Source organism: Stenella coeruleoalba (assembly GCF_951394435.1).
Source record: "Stenella coeruleoalba genome assembly, chromosome: 1".
NCBI classification, from domain to species: Eukaryota; Metazoa; Chordata; class Mammalia; order Artiodactyla; family Delphinidae; genus Stenella; species Stenella coeruleoalba.
In genome coordinates, this window is record NC_137169.1 from 4,190,931 (window position 1) to 4,209,120 (window position 18,190).

The window sequence follows — 18,190 nt, forward strand, 5'->3', positions numbered from 1 at the left end:
TGTTTAAAATCATGTCATGGGTCCACTTTTCCAGAAGACCGCCAGCCCGAGTCTCAGGGCCAATCCCAGGCCCCAGAGTCACATAGAGGCCCCGTGGGGCCTTTGGTCAGTCCCTGAGAGTCTGAGCATCAGGGCCTGGACGGGGCTGCAGCTCTGATGTCAGCCTAAGACTCCAGGAATCCGTTTCTGTGTTTTCTTCCCATTTAAACTCGGCCTCCTGCCCTCTCGCGTCCTCTGCCCTCGGAGCCCTAACAGGCTGCATAGTGACCTTTCTGGGAAAACTAAAGTGGAGAAAACACAGTGAGAGGTTGCAGGGGAACTGCATTCTCACACAGCCTCAAAGAGCCCTCCCTGTGGTTCCTGGTTAATTAGGAAGGAATTAGTACTCTGTGCCATGGCGGAAGCTGCCTTAACCAAGTGGCAGGCCCTGGCTTTGCCCGTCATGGACAAACGCGCGTGTGCATCCTGGTTTGATGCGCCAGAAGGACACACCTAGCCAAAAAGGTTTAGCCAGATCTAACCATCAGGCTGCAGTCAGACAGATGCAAAATGTGGGACAGTCAGCAGGACTAATGGCCTGAGCTTTTCAAAAAAAAAACACCAATGCCGTGAAAAACAAAAATGAAAAAACGGTAGGGGGGTGGGGTGCTGGATTAGGAGATTAGTTGAGGGGTGCTGGGTTAGGTGAACCTTGAGTGGATTCCGGTGGGTTTTTTTTAAGCTATAGCATCTATTTTTGGAATGGATTCTGGATTTTTTTAAACTATAGACTATCTTTTTGGAATCAATGGGAAAATTTTAATCTCTATTTTATTTCTTCTCTGATCTTTATTATTTCCTTCCTTCTGCTGACTTTAGGTTTTGTTTGTTCTTCTTTTCCTTTCTTTCTTTTTAAAATTTATTTATTTATTTATTTGGTTGCGTCGGGTCTTACTTGCGGCAGGCGGGCTCCTTCGTTGCGGCTCGTGGGCTCCTTACTTGCGGCATGTGAACTCTTAGTTGCGACATGCATGTGGGATCTAGTTCCCTGATCAGGGATCGAATCCGGGCCCCCTGCATTGGGAGTGCAGAGTCTTAACCACAGCGCCTCCAGGGAAGTCCCTGTTCTTTTTCTAATTCTTTTAGGTGGTAGCCTGGATTGTTTATTTGAGGTTTTTCTTGTTTTTGGAGGAAGGCGGAAATTTTTAATATAGGCTATATATCAGGTGGTATTGAATTAATTGCCTTAGATATGATCACGGTGTTGTAGTTATGTAAGGTAGAGTTTTTACCCTCAGAAAATGCTCGCTGCAGTGTTGAGGTGTGAAGTGCATGAGATCGCAACTGTCAAATGTTTCAGAAAAAAAAGTGTGTGCGAGAGGGAGGGGGAAGAGGTGAAGGGGAGAGGGGGAGGGAGGAGAGGCCATGCAAGCAAATGAGGCAAACGCAGATTATCAGTGAGTAGGATGAAGGGTATATGGGGGCTTGTTGCTATTCTGGTGTTTTACAATTTTTCTGATGTTTTAAAGTTTTAAAAATAATAAGTTGGAGAGAAGACGGTGTCCACAGATGGAGCCTTTTAGGTCCCCTGTCATCACTCAGCTCAGCCTGCAAAGGGTGAGAGCTGGCATTGACTCAACATCTTTCCTCTTGGGCTCAGAGCGTATCTTCTCTTTGCTCCCATGAGAAACTATGAACGGGCCTTTGTGAGCACTCCATGCTTATGTCTCCAAGTATAAACCGGGTGGTTTGCTCCGGGTCACACGCAGACCAGCTGGGCGTGCAGGAGACGGGAGGGACCCAGCCTTCGGACTCCCAGCTTGGACCCCGAGCCACACCCTCTCAGCCGCCCCTCCCGTCCCTCGTCCCTCCGAGCCTGTCACGTTGCCAAATGGTTTCTGAACAGTCCAGGGTGGAGGTGGGGTGGGCAGCTGTGCCAGCCTTCCTCCCCTAGGGGTGCAGGAGCCCAGCGCAGCCTGGGAGTCTCAGCATCCCCACTGGGACGTCAGCTCCTTGGGGATTGGCTGCCAGGCAGATGCAGTGGCTCCTGATTGGACAGCGGCAGCTACAGGGCAAGGAGGTGGGCTCTGGGCACGTTGGCTGTGGCCCTGGACTGTGTCCTGAATGCTCAGCAGGGGCTTGGGGAAACCTCACCAATCCTCTTCCCCCCCACCCCCGTGAGGTGGCAAAGGTGCCAACCCCCCAAGAGGAATGAGACAGAAGCACTGCTCGTGGCCTGCAGTTCTTTTCCACGTGAAGTGGGCATCAGAGCGTGGCCAGTGCCCGGCTGTGGGCGGAGGAGCTGACTGCTGACCCTGAAGGACCTGAGCTTCCAGAGTCCGGGCTAGGGTGAGGAGTGGGACAGGTGACCTCCCTGGGGATGCCTCCCACAGTGTGGCCAGTGGCACCTATAGCTGCCATGAACACCCCCGCTGGACAGAGCACCCTCAGGAAGGCTGCCCTGTCCCCACCCCTGCCACCTCGTGCAAGCCGAGTCCCCAGGCCCTCCCCCTACCACAGGCGTGCCAAGGCATAGCTGTGAGCACAGCCGACAGAACTCCCTGCATCCATGGAGCTGGCATCTTGGGGTCACAAATGAGACAATAGGTGAAACATAAGGTGTGTTAGAAGGTGACACGTGCCAGGGGAGGGACCAGGGGAGTGTAGGGAAGACAGGTCTGCAGTTTAAGATAAAGTGTCCAGAGAAGACTCCCTGAGAATGTGACCTTTGTATTAAGAGGTGAAGGTCAGGGGTCCCTCCGGCAGGTCAGGGGTCAGAGAGCTCAGGCAGAAGGAAGGGCAGGTGCAAAAGCCCTGAGGTTGGAGTGTCTGCTTGGTTCACGGGACCCCACAGAGCCCGTGTCTGGGGCGGAGTGAGTGGGGGGGGGGATGAGGTCAGAGAGGTCGTGGCTCAGGCGGGGCCGGGCTGAGGCCGCTGTTGAGACTTGTGCTTTCACTCTGGGTAGAATGGGAAACCATTGGAAGGTTTGAGCAAAGTAACAACATGATCTGATTTATGTTCCGGAAGTTTCGCTCTGGCTCCTGGTCAAGGTGGAAGCCAGGAGACCTGTCAGAAAGCTGTCGCGGGGACTAAGAGAGGGAAGGTGGCAGCCAGGCCAGGGAGGAGGAGGCAGAGGTCACCGCAAGAAGCGTGGGACTTGGGCTTCCCCGGTGGCGCAGTGGTTGGGAATCCGCCTGCCGATGCAGGGGACACGGGTTCGTGCCCCGGTCCGGGAAGATCCCACGTGCCGCGGAGCAGCTGGGCCTGTGAGCCATGGCCGCTGAGCCTGCGCGTCCAGAGCCTGTGCTCCGCAATGGGAGAGGCCACAACAGTGAGAGGCCCGCGTACCGCAAAAATAAAAAAAAAAAAAGAAGCGTGGGACTCTGGTGGCTTCTGAAGATGGCCTCATGACGGGGTGGCCGTGGAAGAACAGGGCTGCAGTGGGAGTTGTCGACTTAAAAAAATGCACAACGTGAGAGTGAGAGTTAAGTTTTATTTGGGGCAACAGGAGGACTGTGGCCCGGGGGGACGGCGTTTCAGATAGCTCTGAGAAACTGCACCGAAGAGGTCAGGGGAAGGTCAGTATGTACGTGATTTTGGCAAAGGGGGGAGTCCATGCAATCAAGCACATATTTTTTTCCAGAAGGTTTCTGTTAGTCACGAGGAACAATCATCACCATGAAGGATTTTAATGTTTTTCTAGATATGAGGAAATACAAAAATTAGGCTCACTAAATCTTCTCCTGAAAATATTTAACTATCTGAAGCCCTGTTCTGCCAGTTTTTCTCAGAGCACCAAGCGCCTCATTTCTGCTCTCCACCCTGAACTCCTTTCAGGGGATGTTGAAAGTCAGCAGCTGCAGCAGCACATGATCTAATCCTTGTAGAGGGAGATGGCAAGTGCCCGTGGCAAGTACCAATTTGTAGTTGACAGGGTGGTCAGGAGCTTCGTGTTACACGTATGGCCCCAAGGCGCTTGTTTCACATCCTTGTAGAGATGCCTAGTGGACAGTTGGATACACGCATCTGCGGTCCAGGGGAGAGATGGGGGCTGGAGATACAATCGTGGGGTCTGCAGCGTAGCAATGGAGGTCAGAGCCAGAAGACTGGTGGAAACCTGAGGAACCTCGCGTAGCAGCAGGGAGGTCACGGCGACCTTGGCAATGGTAGCTTCCTCAGAGGCATGAGGGCAGAAGGGAGGGGAATTACAGACAAGAGGACATTTCCTGTGATGGAAGGAGAGAAATAGGACAAGAGTGGGGAAGGAAGTGGGTCCAACAAATTATGCTTGTTGTTTTTGAAAACTGCAGAAGTAGTTTGGGTTTTTTTTTTTTGGTTATCGTGGTTTTTTTTTTTTTTTTTTTTTTTGGTACCTGTGGCCTCTCCCGTCGTGGAGCACAGGCTCCGGACGCGCAGGCTCAGCGGCCATGGCTCACGGGCCCAGCCGCTCCGCGGCATGTGGGATCTTCCCGGACTGGGGCAGGAACCCGCGTCCCCTGCCTCGGCAGGCTGACTCTCAACCACTGCGCCACCAGGGAAGCCCTCTAGTTATCTATTTTATGCATATTAGTGTACATATGTCAATCCCAATCTCCCAATTCATCCCCCCCCCACTTCCCCCTTGGTGTCCATACGTTTGTCCTGTACATCTGTGTCTCTATTTCTGCCCTGCAAACCAGTTCATCTGTACCATTTTTCTAGATTCCACACATATGCATTAATATACGATATTTGTTTTTCTCTTTCTGACTTACTTCACTCTGTATGACAGTCTCTAGGTCCATCCACATCTCTACAAGTGACCCAATTTCGTTCCTTTTTATGGCCGAGTAATATTCCGTTGTATATATGTACCACATCTTCTTTATCCATTCATCTGTCGATGGGCATTTAGGTTTCTTCCGTGACCTGGCTACTGTAAATAGTGCTACAATGAACATTAGGGTGCATGTGTCTTTTTGAATTATGGTTTTCGCTGGGTCTATGTCCAGTAGTGGGATTGCTGGGTCATATGGTAATTCTATTTTTATTTTTTTTGAGGAACTTCCATACTGTTCTCGTTAAGGGCTCTATCAATTTACATTCCCACCAATGGTGCAAGAGGGTTCTCTTTTCTCCACACCCTCTCCAGCATTTATTGTTTGTAGATTTTCTGATGATGCCCATTCTAACTGGTGTGAGGGGATACCTCATTGTAGTTTTGATTTGCATTTCTCTAGTAATTAGTGATGTTGAGCAGCTTTTCATGTGCCTCTTGGCCATCTGTCTATTTAGGTCTTCTGCCCATTTTCTGATTGGGTTGTTTGTTTTTTTGATATTGAGCTGCATGAGCTATCCATATATTTTGGAGATAAATCATTTGTCTGTTGATTCGCTTGCAAATATTTTCTCCCATTCTGAGGGTTGTCTTTTTGTCTTGTTTATAGTTTCCTTGGCTGTTCAAAAGCTTTTAAGTTTCATTAGGTCCCATTTGTTTATTTTTGTTTTTATTTCTGTTACTCTAGGAGGTGGGTCAAAAAAGATCTTGCTGCAATTTGTGTCAAAGAGTGTTCTTCCTATATTTTCCTCTAAGAGTTTTATAGTGCCTGGTCTTACATTTAGGTCTGTAATCCATTTTGGGTTTATCTTTGTGTATGGTGTTACAGAGTGTTCTAATTTCATTCTTTTACATGCAGCTGTCCCTTTTTCCCAGCATCACTCATTGAAGAGACTGTCTTTTCTCCATTGTATATCCTTTCCTCCATTGTCATAGATGAGTTGACCATGGGTGCATGTGTTTATCTCTGGGTTTTCTATTCTGTTCCATTGATCTATATTTCTGTTTTTGTGCCAGTACCATACTGTCTTGATTACTGTAGCTTTGTATTATAGTCTGAAGTCAGGGAGTCTGATTCCTCCAGCTCCATTTTCTTTTCTTCAAGATTGCTTTGGCTAATTGGTGCCTCTTGTGTCTCCATACAAATTATAAGATTTTTTTGTCCTAGTTCTGTAAAAAATGCCATTGATAATTTGATAGGGATTGCATTGAACCTGTAGACTGCTTTGGGTAGTATAGTCATTTTCACAATATTGATTCTTCCAATCCAAGAACATGGTATCTCTCTCCATCTGTTTGTGTCACCTTTGATTTCTTTCATCAGTGTCTTATAGTTTTCTGAGTACAGGTCTTTTACCTCCTTAGGTAGGGTTATTCCTAGGTATTTTATTCTTTTTGTTGCAATGGTGAATAGGATTGTTTCCTTAATTTACCTTCTGATCTTTCATTGTTAGTGTATAGGAATGCAAGAGATTTCTGTGCATTAATTTTGTATCCTGCTACTCTACCAAATTCATTGATTAGCTCTAGTAGTTTTCTGGTGGCACCTTTAGGATTTACTATGTATAGTATCATGTCATCTGCAAACAGTGACAGTTTTACTTCCTCTTTTCCAATTTGGATTCCTTTTATTTCTTTTTCTTCTCTGACTGCTATGGCTAAAACTTCCAAAACTATGTTGAATAATAGTGGTGAGGGTGGGCAACCTTGTCTTGTTCCTGATCTTAGAAGAAATGGTTTCAGTTTTTCACCATTGAGAATGACGTTGGCTGTGGGTTTGTCATATATGGGCTTTATTATGTTGAGGTAGGTTCCCTCTATGCCTACTTTCTGGAAAGTTTTTAATCATAAATGGGTGTTGAAGTTTGTGAAAAGCTTTTTCTGCATCTATTGAGATTATCATATGGTTTTTAATCCTTCAATTTGTTAATATGGTGTATCACATTCATTGATTTGCATATATTGAACAATCCTTGCATCCCTGGGGTAAACCCCACTTGACCATGGTGTATGATCCTTTTAATGTGCTGTTGGATTCTGTTTCCTAGTATTTTGTTGAGGATTTTTGCATCTCTGTTCATCAGAGATACTGGCCTGTAGTTTTCTTTTTTTGTGACATCTTTGTCTGGGTTTTGTATCAGGGTGATGGTGGCCTCATAGAATGAGTTTAGGAGTGTTCCTACCTCTGCTATATTTTGGAAGAGTTTGAGAAGGTTGGGTGTTAGCTCTTCTCTAAATGTTTGATAGAATTTGCCTGTGAAGCCATCTGGTCCTGGGCTTTTGTTTGTTGGAAGATTCTTAATCACAGTTTCAATTTCATTACTAGTGATTGGTCTGTTTATATTTTCTATTTTTTCCAGGTTCAGTCTTGGAAGGTTGTGTTTTTCTAAGTATTTGTCCATTTCTTCCAGGTTGTCCATTTTATTGGCATATAGTTGCTTGTAGTAATCTCTCATGATCCTTTCTATTTCTGCAGTGTCAGTTGTTACTTCTCCTTTTTCATTTCTAATTCTGTTGATTTGAGTCTTCTCACGTTTTTTCTTGATGAGTCTGGCTAATGGTTTATCAATTTTGTTTTTCTTCTCAAAGAACCAGCTTTTACTTTTATTGATCTTTGCTATTGTTTCCTTCATTTCTTTTTCATTTATTTCTGATCTGATCTTTATGATTTCTTTCCTTCTGCTAACTTTGGGGTTTTTTTGTTCTTCTTTCCCTAATTGCTTTAGGTGTAAGGTTAGGTTGTTTATTTGAGATTTTTCTTGTTTCCTGAGGTAGGATTGTATTGCTATAAACTTCCCTCTTGAACTGCTTATGCTGCATCCCACAGGTTTTGGGTCTTCGTGTTTTCATTTTCATTTGTTTCTAGGTATTTTTTGATTTTCTCTTTGATTTCTTCAGTGATCTCTTGGTTATTTAGTAGCTTATTGTTTAGCCTCCATCTGTTTGTATTGTTTACAGTTTTTTTCCTGTAATTGATATCTAGTCTCATAGCATTGTGGTCAGAAAAGATACTGGATACAATTTCAATTTTCTTAAATTTACCAAGGCTTGATTTGTGACCCAAGATATGGTCTATCCTGGAGAATGTTCCATGAATACTTGAGAAGAAAGTGTATTCTGTTGTTTTTAGATGGAATGTCCTATAAATATCAATTAAGTCCATCTTGTTTAATGTGTCATTTAAAGCTTGTGTTTCCTTATTTGTTTTCATTTTGGACAATCTGTCCATTGGTGAAAGTGAGGTGTTAAAGTCCCCTACTATGATTGTGTTACTGTCGATTTCCCCTTTTATGGCTGTTAGCATTTGCCTTAAGTATTGAGGTGCTCCTATATTGGGTGCATAAATATTTACAATTGTTATATCTTCTTCTTGGATTGATCCCTTGATCATTATGTAGTATCCTTCTTGGTTTTTTGTAATAGTCTTTATTTTAAAGTCTGTTTTGTCTGATATGAGAATTGCTACTCCAGCTTTCTTTTCTTTTTAATAAAGTTATTTATTTATTTATTTATTTTTGGCTGCATTGGGTCTTTGTTGCTGCGTGCGGACTTTCTCTAGTTGCGGCGAGTAGGGGCTACTCTTCATTGCAGTGCGTGGGCTTCTCGTTGCAGTGGCTTCTCTTGTGCAGCGCAGGCTCATGTGTGCAGGCTTCAGTAGTTGTGGCATGTGGGCTCAGTAGTTGTGGCTTGCAGGCTCAGTAGTTGTGGCTCGTGGGCTCAGTAGTTGTGGCACACAGGCTTAGCTGCTCCACGGCATGTGGGATCTTCCCAGACCAGGGCTTGAACCCCTGTCCCCTGCATTGGCAGGTGAATTCTTAACCATTACACCACCAGGGAAGCCCTTCCAGCTTTCTTTTGATTTCCATTTGCATGAAATATCTTTTTCCATCCCCTCACTTTCAGTCTGTATGTGTCCCTAGGTCTGAAGTGGGTCTCTTGTAGACAGCATATGTATGGGTCTTGTTTTTGTATCCATTCAGCCAGTCTGTGTCTTTTGCTTGGAGCATTTAATCCATTTACATTTAAGGTAATTATCAATATGTATGTTCCTATTACCATTATCTTAATTATTTTGGGTTTGGTTTTGTAGGTCCTTTTGTTCTCTTGTGTTTCCCACTTAGAGAAGTTCCTTAAGCATTTGTTGTACAGCTGGTTTGGTGGTGCTGAATTCTCTTAACTTTTGCTTGTCTGTAAAACTTTTGATTTCTCTGTCGAATATGAATGAGATCCTTGCTGGGTAGAGTATTCTTGGTTGTAGGTTCTTCCCTTTCATCACTTTACATATATCGTGCCACTCCCTTCTGGCTTGTAGAGTTTCTGCTGAGAAATCAGCTGTTAACCTTATGGGAGTTCCCTTGTATGTTATTTGTCGTTTTTCCCTTGTTGCTTTTAATAATTTTCCTTTGTCTTTAATTTTCGTCAGTTTGGTTACTATGTGTCTCGGCGTGTTTCTCCTTGGCTTTATCCTGCCTGGGACTCTCTGTGCTTCCTGGACTTGGGCGGCTATTTCCTTTCCCATGTTAGGGAAGTTTTCGACTATAATCTCTTCACATATTTTCTCAGTTCTTTTCTCTCTCTCTTCTCCTTCTGGGACCCCTATAATGTGAATGTTCATGCATTTAATGTTGTCCCAGAGGTCTCTTAGGCTGTCTTCATTTATTTTCATTCTTTTTTCTTTATCCTTTTTTGTGGCAGTGATTTCCACCATTCTGTCTTCCAGGTCACTTATCCGTTCTTCTGCCTCAGTTATTCTACTATTGATTCCTTCTGGTGTATTTTTCATTTCCGTTACTGTGTTGTTCATTCCTGTTTGTTTGTTCTTTAATTTTTCTAGGTGTTTGTTGTTCTTTAATTCTTCTAGGTCTTTGTTAAACATTTCTTGCATCTTCTAGATCTTTGCGTCCATTCTTTTTCCAAGGTCCTGGATCATCTTTACTATCATTATTGTGAATTCTTTTCTGGAAGGCTGCCTATCTCCACTTCATTTAGTTGTTTTTCTGGGGCTTTATCTTGTTCCTTCATCTGGTACATAGTCCTCTGCCTTTTCATTTTGTCTATCTTTCTCAGTTTGGGGTTTTCGTTCCGCAGGCTGCAGTGTTGTAGTTCTTCTTGCTTCTGCTGTCTGCCCTCTGGTGGATGAGGCTACCTAAGAGGCTTGTGCAAGTTTCCTGATGGGAGGGACTGGTGGTGGCTAGAGCTGGCTGTTGCTCTGGTGCGCAGAGCTCAGTAAAACTTTAATCTGCTTCTGTGCTAATGGGTGGGGCTGAGTTCCCTCCCTGTTGGTTATTTGGCCTGAGGCGACCCAGCCCTGGTGTCTGCAGTCTTTTTGTTGGGGCTAATGGCAGACTCTGGGAGGGCTCACACCAAGGAGTACTTCCCAGAACTTCTGCTGCCAGTGTCCTTGTACCCGCGGTGAGCCACAACCACCACCCCCACCTCTGCAGGAGACCCTCCAACACTAGCTGGTAGGTCTGCTTCAGCCTCCTATGGGGTCACTGCTCCTTTCCCTGGGTCCCGATGCACACACTACTTTGTCTGTGTGTCGTCCAAGAGTGGTGTCTCTGTTTCCCCCAGTCCTGTCAAAGTCCTGCAGTCAAATCTCGTTAGCCTTCAAAGTCTGATTCTCTAGGAATTCCTCCTCCGTTGCCAGACCCCCAGGTCGGGAAGCCTGACATGGGGCTCAGAACCTTCACTCCAGTAGGTGGACTTCGTAGTATAAGTGTTGTCCAGTTTGTGAGTCACCCACCCAGCGGTTATGGGATTTGACTTTATTGTGATTGCACCCCTGCTACCGTCTCATTGTGGTTTCTCCTTTGTCTTTGGATGTGGGGCATCTTTTGGTGAGTTCCAGTGTCTTCCTGTTGATGATTGTTCAGCAGTTACTTGTGATTCCGGTGCTCTTGCAAGAGAGAGTGAGCACATGTCCTTCTCCTCCACCATCTTTCCTTCCATCTGGAGAAGTCGTTTTGCCGGGGGGGGTTTGGCCACACCACGTGGCATGCAGGATCTTAGTTCCCCGACCAGGGATCGAACCTGTGCCCCTGCAGTGGAAGTGCGGAGTCTTAACCACTGGACCGCCAGGGAAGTCCCAAGATAGAGGAAGTAGTAATTGATTGTGTGCAGATGGTTCTGCCGCATAAAGAAGGAAGGACTGGTGGGCGAGAGTGCTGTTGCAGGATGCCCTTGAATGGGGGCGAGGCAGAGGGTGTGGGTGCCGTGGGCGTGGCCAGGAGGGAAGCAGAATGTTCCTTGTGCTGATGCTGGGGGATGGGTCTGATGCTAGTGAAATAGGAAGCATCAGGTCGAGAGCTATGGGTAACACGGGAAAGGAAGTGTTCGTGATTTCAGGAGAGAGGTGCTGGGTCGTGTCATCCTGGAGAGTGGGGGAGAGAATGGCCTAGAACAGGGGTTGGCCGACTTTTCCTTTAAAGGGACAGGTAGTAAATATTTTAGGCTTCGCAGGCCAGATGGTCTCCATTGCAATGACCCACCCCATCATGGTAGCACAAGTGGGCAATTCATAAACACATGGGCGTGGAGGTAAAACCTCCAATAAAACCTCATTTACAGAAAATTTTGGCCGCTGGCAGTAGTTTGCCGACTTCTAGTCCCGGAGCTCGGCTTTAGGCCAAGGGTCCTCAAAGTGTGTTCCCTGGACAAGCAACACGGGCGTCACCTGGGGACTCAGGCAGATTAAGTCTGCGATTCGGAATTCTGGACATTAAGCATCCCTAAGTGCCCGAGCTGGGGGTTGAGGGAAAGCCAGAGACGAGGGCGAGGGGTGGGGGTGGGCCGCACCCCCGGGAAAGGGCACGTGCATCCCGGCCTGCCCTTGGCTGCCTGTTGCCCATCCCATTAGCCTGTGTGAGGACATCACGCACCCTACCTTCCCCAGGGCCTCTGGACCAGCATCTGGACTGGCCTTGGGGACAGCTCTGCTCCTAGCGCACAAGGCCTGGCACTCCGCGCACCCTCCCCTCTGTGGTCCTGGTTTCCCGTCTGTGTCCCTCACTCGCCCAGGGGGTGCTTCAGGGCAGGAGTCAGGGATCAGGGAGGTGAGGCATCCAGGATGACCCTGGGTGACCATGGTACCACTTCCTGGCCTGGGGAAGACAGCCCAGATTCCCAAGTCCACAGACTCCCTCTGCAACCACCATTTCTGCATAGCTTGGGCAACGAGAAAGTGCTCCCAGAACCTCAGAAAAGCAGTCAGGGAGGGGCGGAGTGGGGGCTTGGAAAGAAGGGGTAGAAATCCTTCCCAGTCACGGACTCGACCCTCAGCCTCACCCGAACGCCCGTGGGCCTGTCTGTCTGTCTGTCTGATGAGGGACGTGCAGATGCTCAAGGAACCAGGCCTTCGGGATCACAGAGCATCCTGGCCACACTGACTGGTCTTTTTTTAACCGCCTCCCCTCCTTCTTTGCTCTCCCTCCAGGATCTTCCCTCCTTGAAGAAGGGAGTGGGTCGGGACGAGTGAGGCCAGCTCCATGTATCCGGAATCGACCACGGGGTCCCCAGCTCGGCTTTCCCTGCGACAGACCGGCTCCCCGGGCATGATCTACAGGTGACGCCCCCGTGCCACCCCACCAGGCCCTCCCAGGGTCAGTGCTGCCTCTGAGGAGGTCCGCAGGCCAGTCTCCTCCCCTCGGCCCCGAGGAAGGGGCCGAGTGAGCCCACAGGGCTGTCAGGTGCACGCAGCCAGCATTTTCTCCAAGGATAGGAGGCTTTTAAGACCAAAATGGGAAAGAAAAAGACCAAGGTTTTCCAGGTGGGATGGAGCCAGGATTAGACCCCTGCCTTGTCCCTGACTCTTCTGAAATATTCCGTGGGAGGTAACAGAGGCCCTTCCCGGTTTCCATCTCTCTCATCTCACACACACTGCAGGTCCTGGGGCCCCTGTGGTCCCACCAGCTCCCCTGACACCCTGAGCAAGGCTCCAAGCCTTACAGCCCTGAGTGGAGCCCGTGGAGGGTGGGGGCAGCCGGGTGCTCGCCGGGCCCCCTTGACCTATTTGTGGAGCCCGCTTCCAGATCCAGCCCTGGGTCTTTCTGTTTGGAAAATAGCCCAGGTTGAACCACAGGGAGGGCATGGGGAAGGCGCGGGGTGGGAGCCGCTGGCATCACTGTCACGGAGGACTGGGCGCAAGTGGAACCCTGGGGCCCGCCAGTCCTTGAGCCACTGGACCTTCAGATAACTGTGAGGGCCTGAGCCGCAGCGCGCGTCCATGGAAACCACAGGGAATGGGGGCGTCCCTCCTGCATCCAGGTCCTACAAAGAACCCCATGGTCACGTGCAGACTTCCCAGCGTGTTGGGTGATGGGCATTCCTGGGTTTGAAGGTTTTCAACCGTTGGTCTGAAAAAGCATGTTTCATGAAAACCCAAACAGAGGGACTTCCCTGGCGGTCCAGTGGTTAAGACTCTGCCCTTCCACTGTAGGGGGTGCGGGTTCAATCCCTGGCGGGGGAGCTAAGATGCCACATGCCTGCGCGCGCGCGTGCCACGTGGCCAGAAAAAAAAGAAACCCAAACCGAGGCCAGGCACAGAGGAGCCCGGCACCCAAACAAACGGGCCTCCACCTCCCTGTGCCACTGGGTGGCGCTGTCACCGAGACTTGGTACCCAGGCACATCCTCCGACAGCCCCGCGAGGGCGGGGTGGGGCTGGGGCTGCCGGGCGTCAGAGATGCTTCCCGGGCTGGCACCTCCTTGTGCGTGGTTGATGCCAACTGTGGCTTCTCTCTCTTCTCTCCCTGTTTCCTTCTCTCTCCTCCATTGCTGTCCGCAGTACTCGGTATGGGAGCCCCAAAAGACAGCTCCAGTTTTACAGGTAACGAGCCCTCCGTTTTCCCTACAACCGGCAAGCAGGGCAGCGGGTGGGAGAGCCGTGCCGTCCAGGCCGGGTGTGCTGGTGATTTCTCAGGCATGAAAACTCCCCCGTAAGATCCAGGCTCTGGTCCTCTTCTCGGTGCCACGACACGGCATAGTGATGAAAGACGTGAAGTCAGGCTCGTTGTGTGGGCTCGTCGTCTAGAATTTGCTTTGATTTGAGCTGAGCTCTCGCCAGATCGCCTTTCAAAGCTCACCCCTCAGACAGCAGGTCGAGTGCTTTCCTGTCATCCCAACTTTGTGCTTCTTAGGTGATCAGAGTGAGAAACGATGCTCCAGGCCCAGTGTTCTCCTCTTTTCCCTGAACTTGAGCTGATCTGTAGCCTACGGAGCCCTCTGGGGTGTGCGGCTGCGATAGGACCCAGGCCAGGGTCGGGACGGATGCACTGGCGTCTTTCTGATGCACTTCCTGTTGGAAATCAACACAGTGTGTCCACTGGGGGAGAGTCTGTCACCAGAGGGACACGACGCCCAGAGGTCCAGCCCGAGGCACGTCCATCAGCAAAAGCTCCCCAGGCGGGTCCCTTCCTCCCTCTCTTCCTAACCTGTAGGGGTAGGGCGTGCACCACAGACACGCATGCTCTTGAAAATCTCTAACTCTGGGAATTTACGTTGACATTTTCCTCCATCGAGAACACGCCAGGCTTACGGAACCCTCAGGGCAGCTCGGCCAGCCTTGGGGCTGGACACTCGGAATGGCTCATGGGGGCAGGGCCCTGGTGTCTGTTGTGCGTCTCGGCCTCCAGGCCTGGGAGGTCTCTCCGTCCAGAACTGGGTCCCCGGCATGTGCACCCACAGCGGTGACAGAGCTGTGGGGCCGTTATCGCCGATGCACCAGGGACCTCGCTCGGGCGGTGGGTGCTGGGGTCGGCGCTGGATTTCCATGTGGCTTTATCCTTCCCACAGCCTTGGCACCTCCGAGCATGACCGTGGGCCTGGGTCCTCAGGCTAACTTTGCTACTGCTTCAGTGCCTCCCATGAGGTCTCACCCCTTACCAAGATCTCTAAAGGGGCGAGCGAATCTTTGATTCTACTGGAATTTTTGCTAGATAAGGTCTTGCTTGAAATAGTTAGGTCTGAGCTTGAAATGCTTACTGAATGAAGTGTTTATCATCATATACATATGTATGTGTGTATGTGTGTGTATGTGTGTGTATGTGTGTGTGTGTATGACACAATATGCCGGAATGAATGCGTGCCATCCGTCCACAAGGATTCAAACTGAATCCTTGAAACCAAACGTGCACTTGAGCCGCATCCTCAGAGGTCCTGGGCCTGCCTCACTCCTGGAAGGAAAGGAGTGAGCTGAGACATGCAGGCAGAAGAATCCCCGGAACAGGCCAGCCGGCTGAAAGCGCTGGTCCTGTAAGAGGTGCCAAGTAAGTCGCGTCGAAGTGAACGTGTGCTCCACGCCCCTTGCTGGCCCCCTGGACCCCCTGGATCCACCCTGTGGTCTATGCTCTGCGACCCCTCTGGCTGAGCGTCCGGTCCCCATGAGGTCTTCTTGCCCCGTGGACAGGCCCTGCTGGAGAACTGAATCTCCAGGTCTGAAGACCACCCACCCCCAGGCTCTCAGCTCCACGTTCAATGCCACAGGCTCTGGCTGTCCTGCCTTTTGGGGCTGCAGCATGGTTACTTCCCACAGACACTCGGCATCTTTTGTGGGGCCTCTGGTGATGACCTCTAAGGGGGTGGGGTCTGTGTTCAGCAAACTGGGTGCCACTCCCAATGGGGGGTCCTCGTCACCCAGGTACTGGCACGGCTCTTGGATGGTTATTTAAGTCAGCCAGCAGGGTGGCACCCCCTCCTCCAACAGGGCAAAGGTGTCCAGGGCCCCGCCCTCGAGCAGCTCACAGACGGGTAAGGGAGGGAAGACCCTGTACCTGTCAGCTTTTACACAGTGGGCCGCATAACAAACTACCCCAAGTCTCAGGGGCAGCAACAATAAGCATTGATTCCTTGCTCATATGTCTGTGGGTTGACTGGAGTCAGTTCGTCTAGGCTGGGCTTAGCTGAGTTGGTGTCTGAGCTGCAGGCTGGACACTGGTGTTCACCATCTCTCCGTCCTTCCTAACCAGGGGCCATCCCAGGCCTCTTCTCACGGCACAAGTGCCAGAGAAAACAGAGAAACACAACTGTCTCTGAAGGCCGACGGTTAGAATTGGTACAGTCACTTCTGCTCATTCTTTTGGCCAAAGCATTCTCATGACCAAGCCCAATGTCAAGGGGAAAATATACTCCCCCCCCGACCCATGGGAGGATTCATGGTCACGTGATGCAGAGAGGGGGGGAAAGGACCGGCCACGGTAGTGCCATCTACTCCGAACCCAAATCATTCTAACAGTATCTAGGAGGCAAAGTGGGTCATGGGGGGCTTCCCTGATGGCACAGTGGTTAAAAATCCGCCTGCCAATGCAGGGGACATGGGTTCAAGCCCTGGTCCAGGAAGATCCCACATGCCGCGGAGCGATGAAGCCTGTGCGCCACAACTACTGAACCTGTGCTCTAGAGCCCACGAGCCACAACTACTGAGCCCACGTGCCACAACTACTGAAGCCCGCACGCCTAGAGCCCATGCTGTGTGACAAGAGAAGCCACGACAATGAGAAGCCCGCACACCGCAACGAAGAGTAGCCCCCGCTCTCCAAAACTAGAGAAAGCCTGCTCGCAACAACGGAGACCCAATACAGCCAAAAATAAAATAAATTAAAAAAAAAATAGTGGGTCATGGGAGAGTCCAGAGAGTTGGTGGCGTTCCGAGGAGGGAGGGGTCACAGCCAGCTGAGAGTCAGGGAAGGCTTCATAGAGCCTTTGGGCTGGACCTTGAAGACTGGACAGAATTCAACAGAACCAGGAAGAACATTCCAGTAGATGCGACAGCCTGAGCACAGCTCAGAGAGGCGCCCTGAGGACAGGAAGTAGCGGTCACACCATCTGGGCCATCAGGGACAGGACAGGATGGAGAGTAAACAGAGGCCAGACTGTAGAGGCAGCTGGGAGTCTGAGGAGAGAGGGCCAGGAATGCCAAGCAGAGGAGCCTGGACTGCATTCAGTGGGCACTGGGGAGCCATCGAAGGTGTTAGAGCAGGGCAGGGGGCGGGGCTCTGCTGCAGGAAGGAAGCCGGGTAGCAGGAAGTGAGACGGGGGATGGAGAGGCTGGACGAGGAGGCAGGAGAGATGGAGAAGGGCTGAACCACAGGAGCCACAGGAAGAGAGTGAAGGGTCCCAGGAGCCACGTCCACGGGGCTTGGTGTCTGAGGTGCAGGCGCTGAGAGGGACAACGTGATGAGAGGAGAACGGTGCCCCGGGGGAAGGAGATGAGCCTCCTTCCAAGCACGTCAGGCTGATGACCGCCACCCAGCAATGAGGCCCACTACGGCCACTTCCAGCCAGTGGGTGACACGTGACATGGAACCTGACAGTGGGCTTCAGGCTTTAAGAAAAACCATCCCAGGGAATTCCCTGGTGGCCCCGTGGGTAGGACTCTGTGCTTCCACTTCAGGAGGCATAGGTTCGATCCCTGGTCGGGGAACTAAGACCCTGCAAGGTGTGTGGTGCAGCCAAAATAAATAATTTTTTTTACAAAGAAAAGAAAAACCATCCCAAGTCCATCACGAAGGCCTTTCCAGATCATCGCCCACCGCCAGTCACCTCCGGTTCCATGCCCTCCCCTGGCCTCCCATTTCTTTCTACTCCGGATCTGGTGAAGTGATCCCCCCACCCCTTGTAGCCATCCCCGTTAGCAGGTTTGTCATGGGGTAATCAGCTCAGAATCCCACAGGCACCGGCACGGTTTCTCAGCTAGAGGATAGTGTCACGCTGAGACTTTGGGGGGATCCTAGTATAACATGAAGGGCCCCTGCGGTCATGAACCCGGAACGGGGGCTCAGCATAACATCACCCCAGGGCTCAGCCTCAAAGCGTTTTCCAAACCTCAGGTCAGGTCTGGGAGGGAGGGTCTCCACGCCCCCGCCTGGAGAGGGAAGCAGTGTGCTGTCCAAATAGCAAACCGCAGGAACCTTCCAGCCATTTATAGGTCCTGGCAGTGTAGGACGTACAATCTGGGGCACGTCCCGGTGGAAGGGAGGTGGGGCGTCCGTCTGCGTGTGCTGAGGGTGCGTCTTGCCAGACCTCAACCCCTTCACTGTGGGCGGTGGTCACGTGCCGTGGGGCCCCGGGCTCCCCTGCTTGCAGACAGCTAAGAACAAGGTGGGACGGCAGCCGCAAGCCTGGGTCCCGCGTCCTCAAATACCGGAAAGCACAGGCTGCGTCTCTCCACCTGCGGTTCCCAGGGTCAGGTCTCGAGGCGGGGGGTGTGCGCCCGAGGGGATGGCAGGACCCCAGCCGGCGCCCCCTCCCAGCCAGCACGCAGGAGGCTGCCTTGCCCGGCTGCACCGCGGAACCGCACTTCCCAGGCTTTTAGGGGAAGAGGCACGCTCGTGAATAATTCAGCCTCTTTCACTGAGATGCAGACGCCCTAATAGGACTAATGGACTCGCTGCCTCCAAA

At 50.6% G+C, this 18,190-nt stretch overlaps 1 protein-coding gene across 3 annotated transcripts in view; it reads left to right on the top strand.

Moving 5' to 3' along the window:
* Window positions 1-18,190, top strand: part of KCNAB2 (potassium voltage-gated channel subfamily A regulatory beta subunit 2) — a gene marked incomplete at its 5' end in the record, with an annotated part of 93,903 nt that overhangs the window by 28,841 nt on the left and 46,872 nt on the right. For all 3 annotated transcript variants that reach the window (XM_079946218.1, XM_079946216.1, XM_079946217.1), the window contains one exon: window positions 12,232-12,360. In XM_079946218.1, the coding sequence (XP_079802344.1) occupies window positions 12,284-12,360 (77 nt within the window). The remainder of the gene's footprint in view (window positions 1-12,231; window positions 12,361-18,190) is intronic.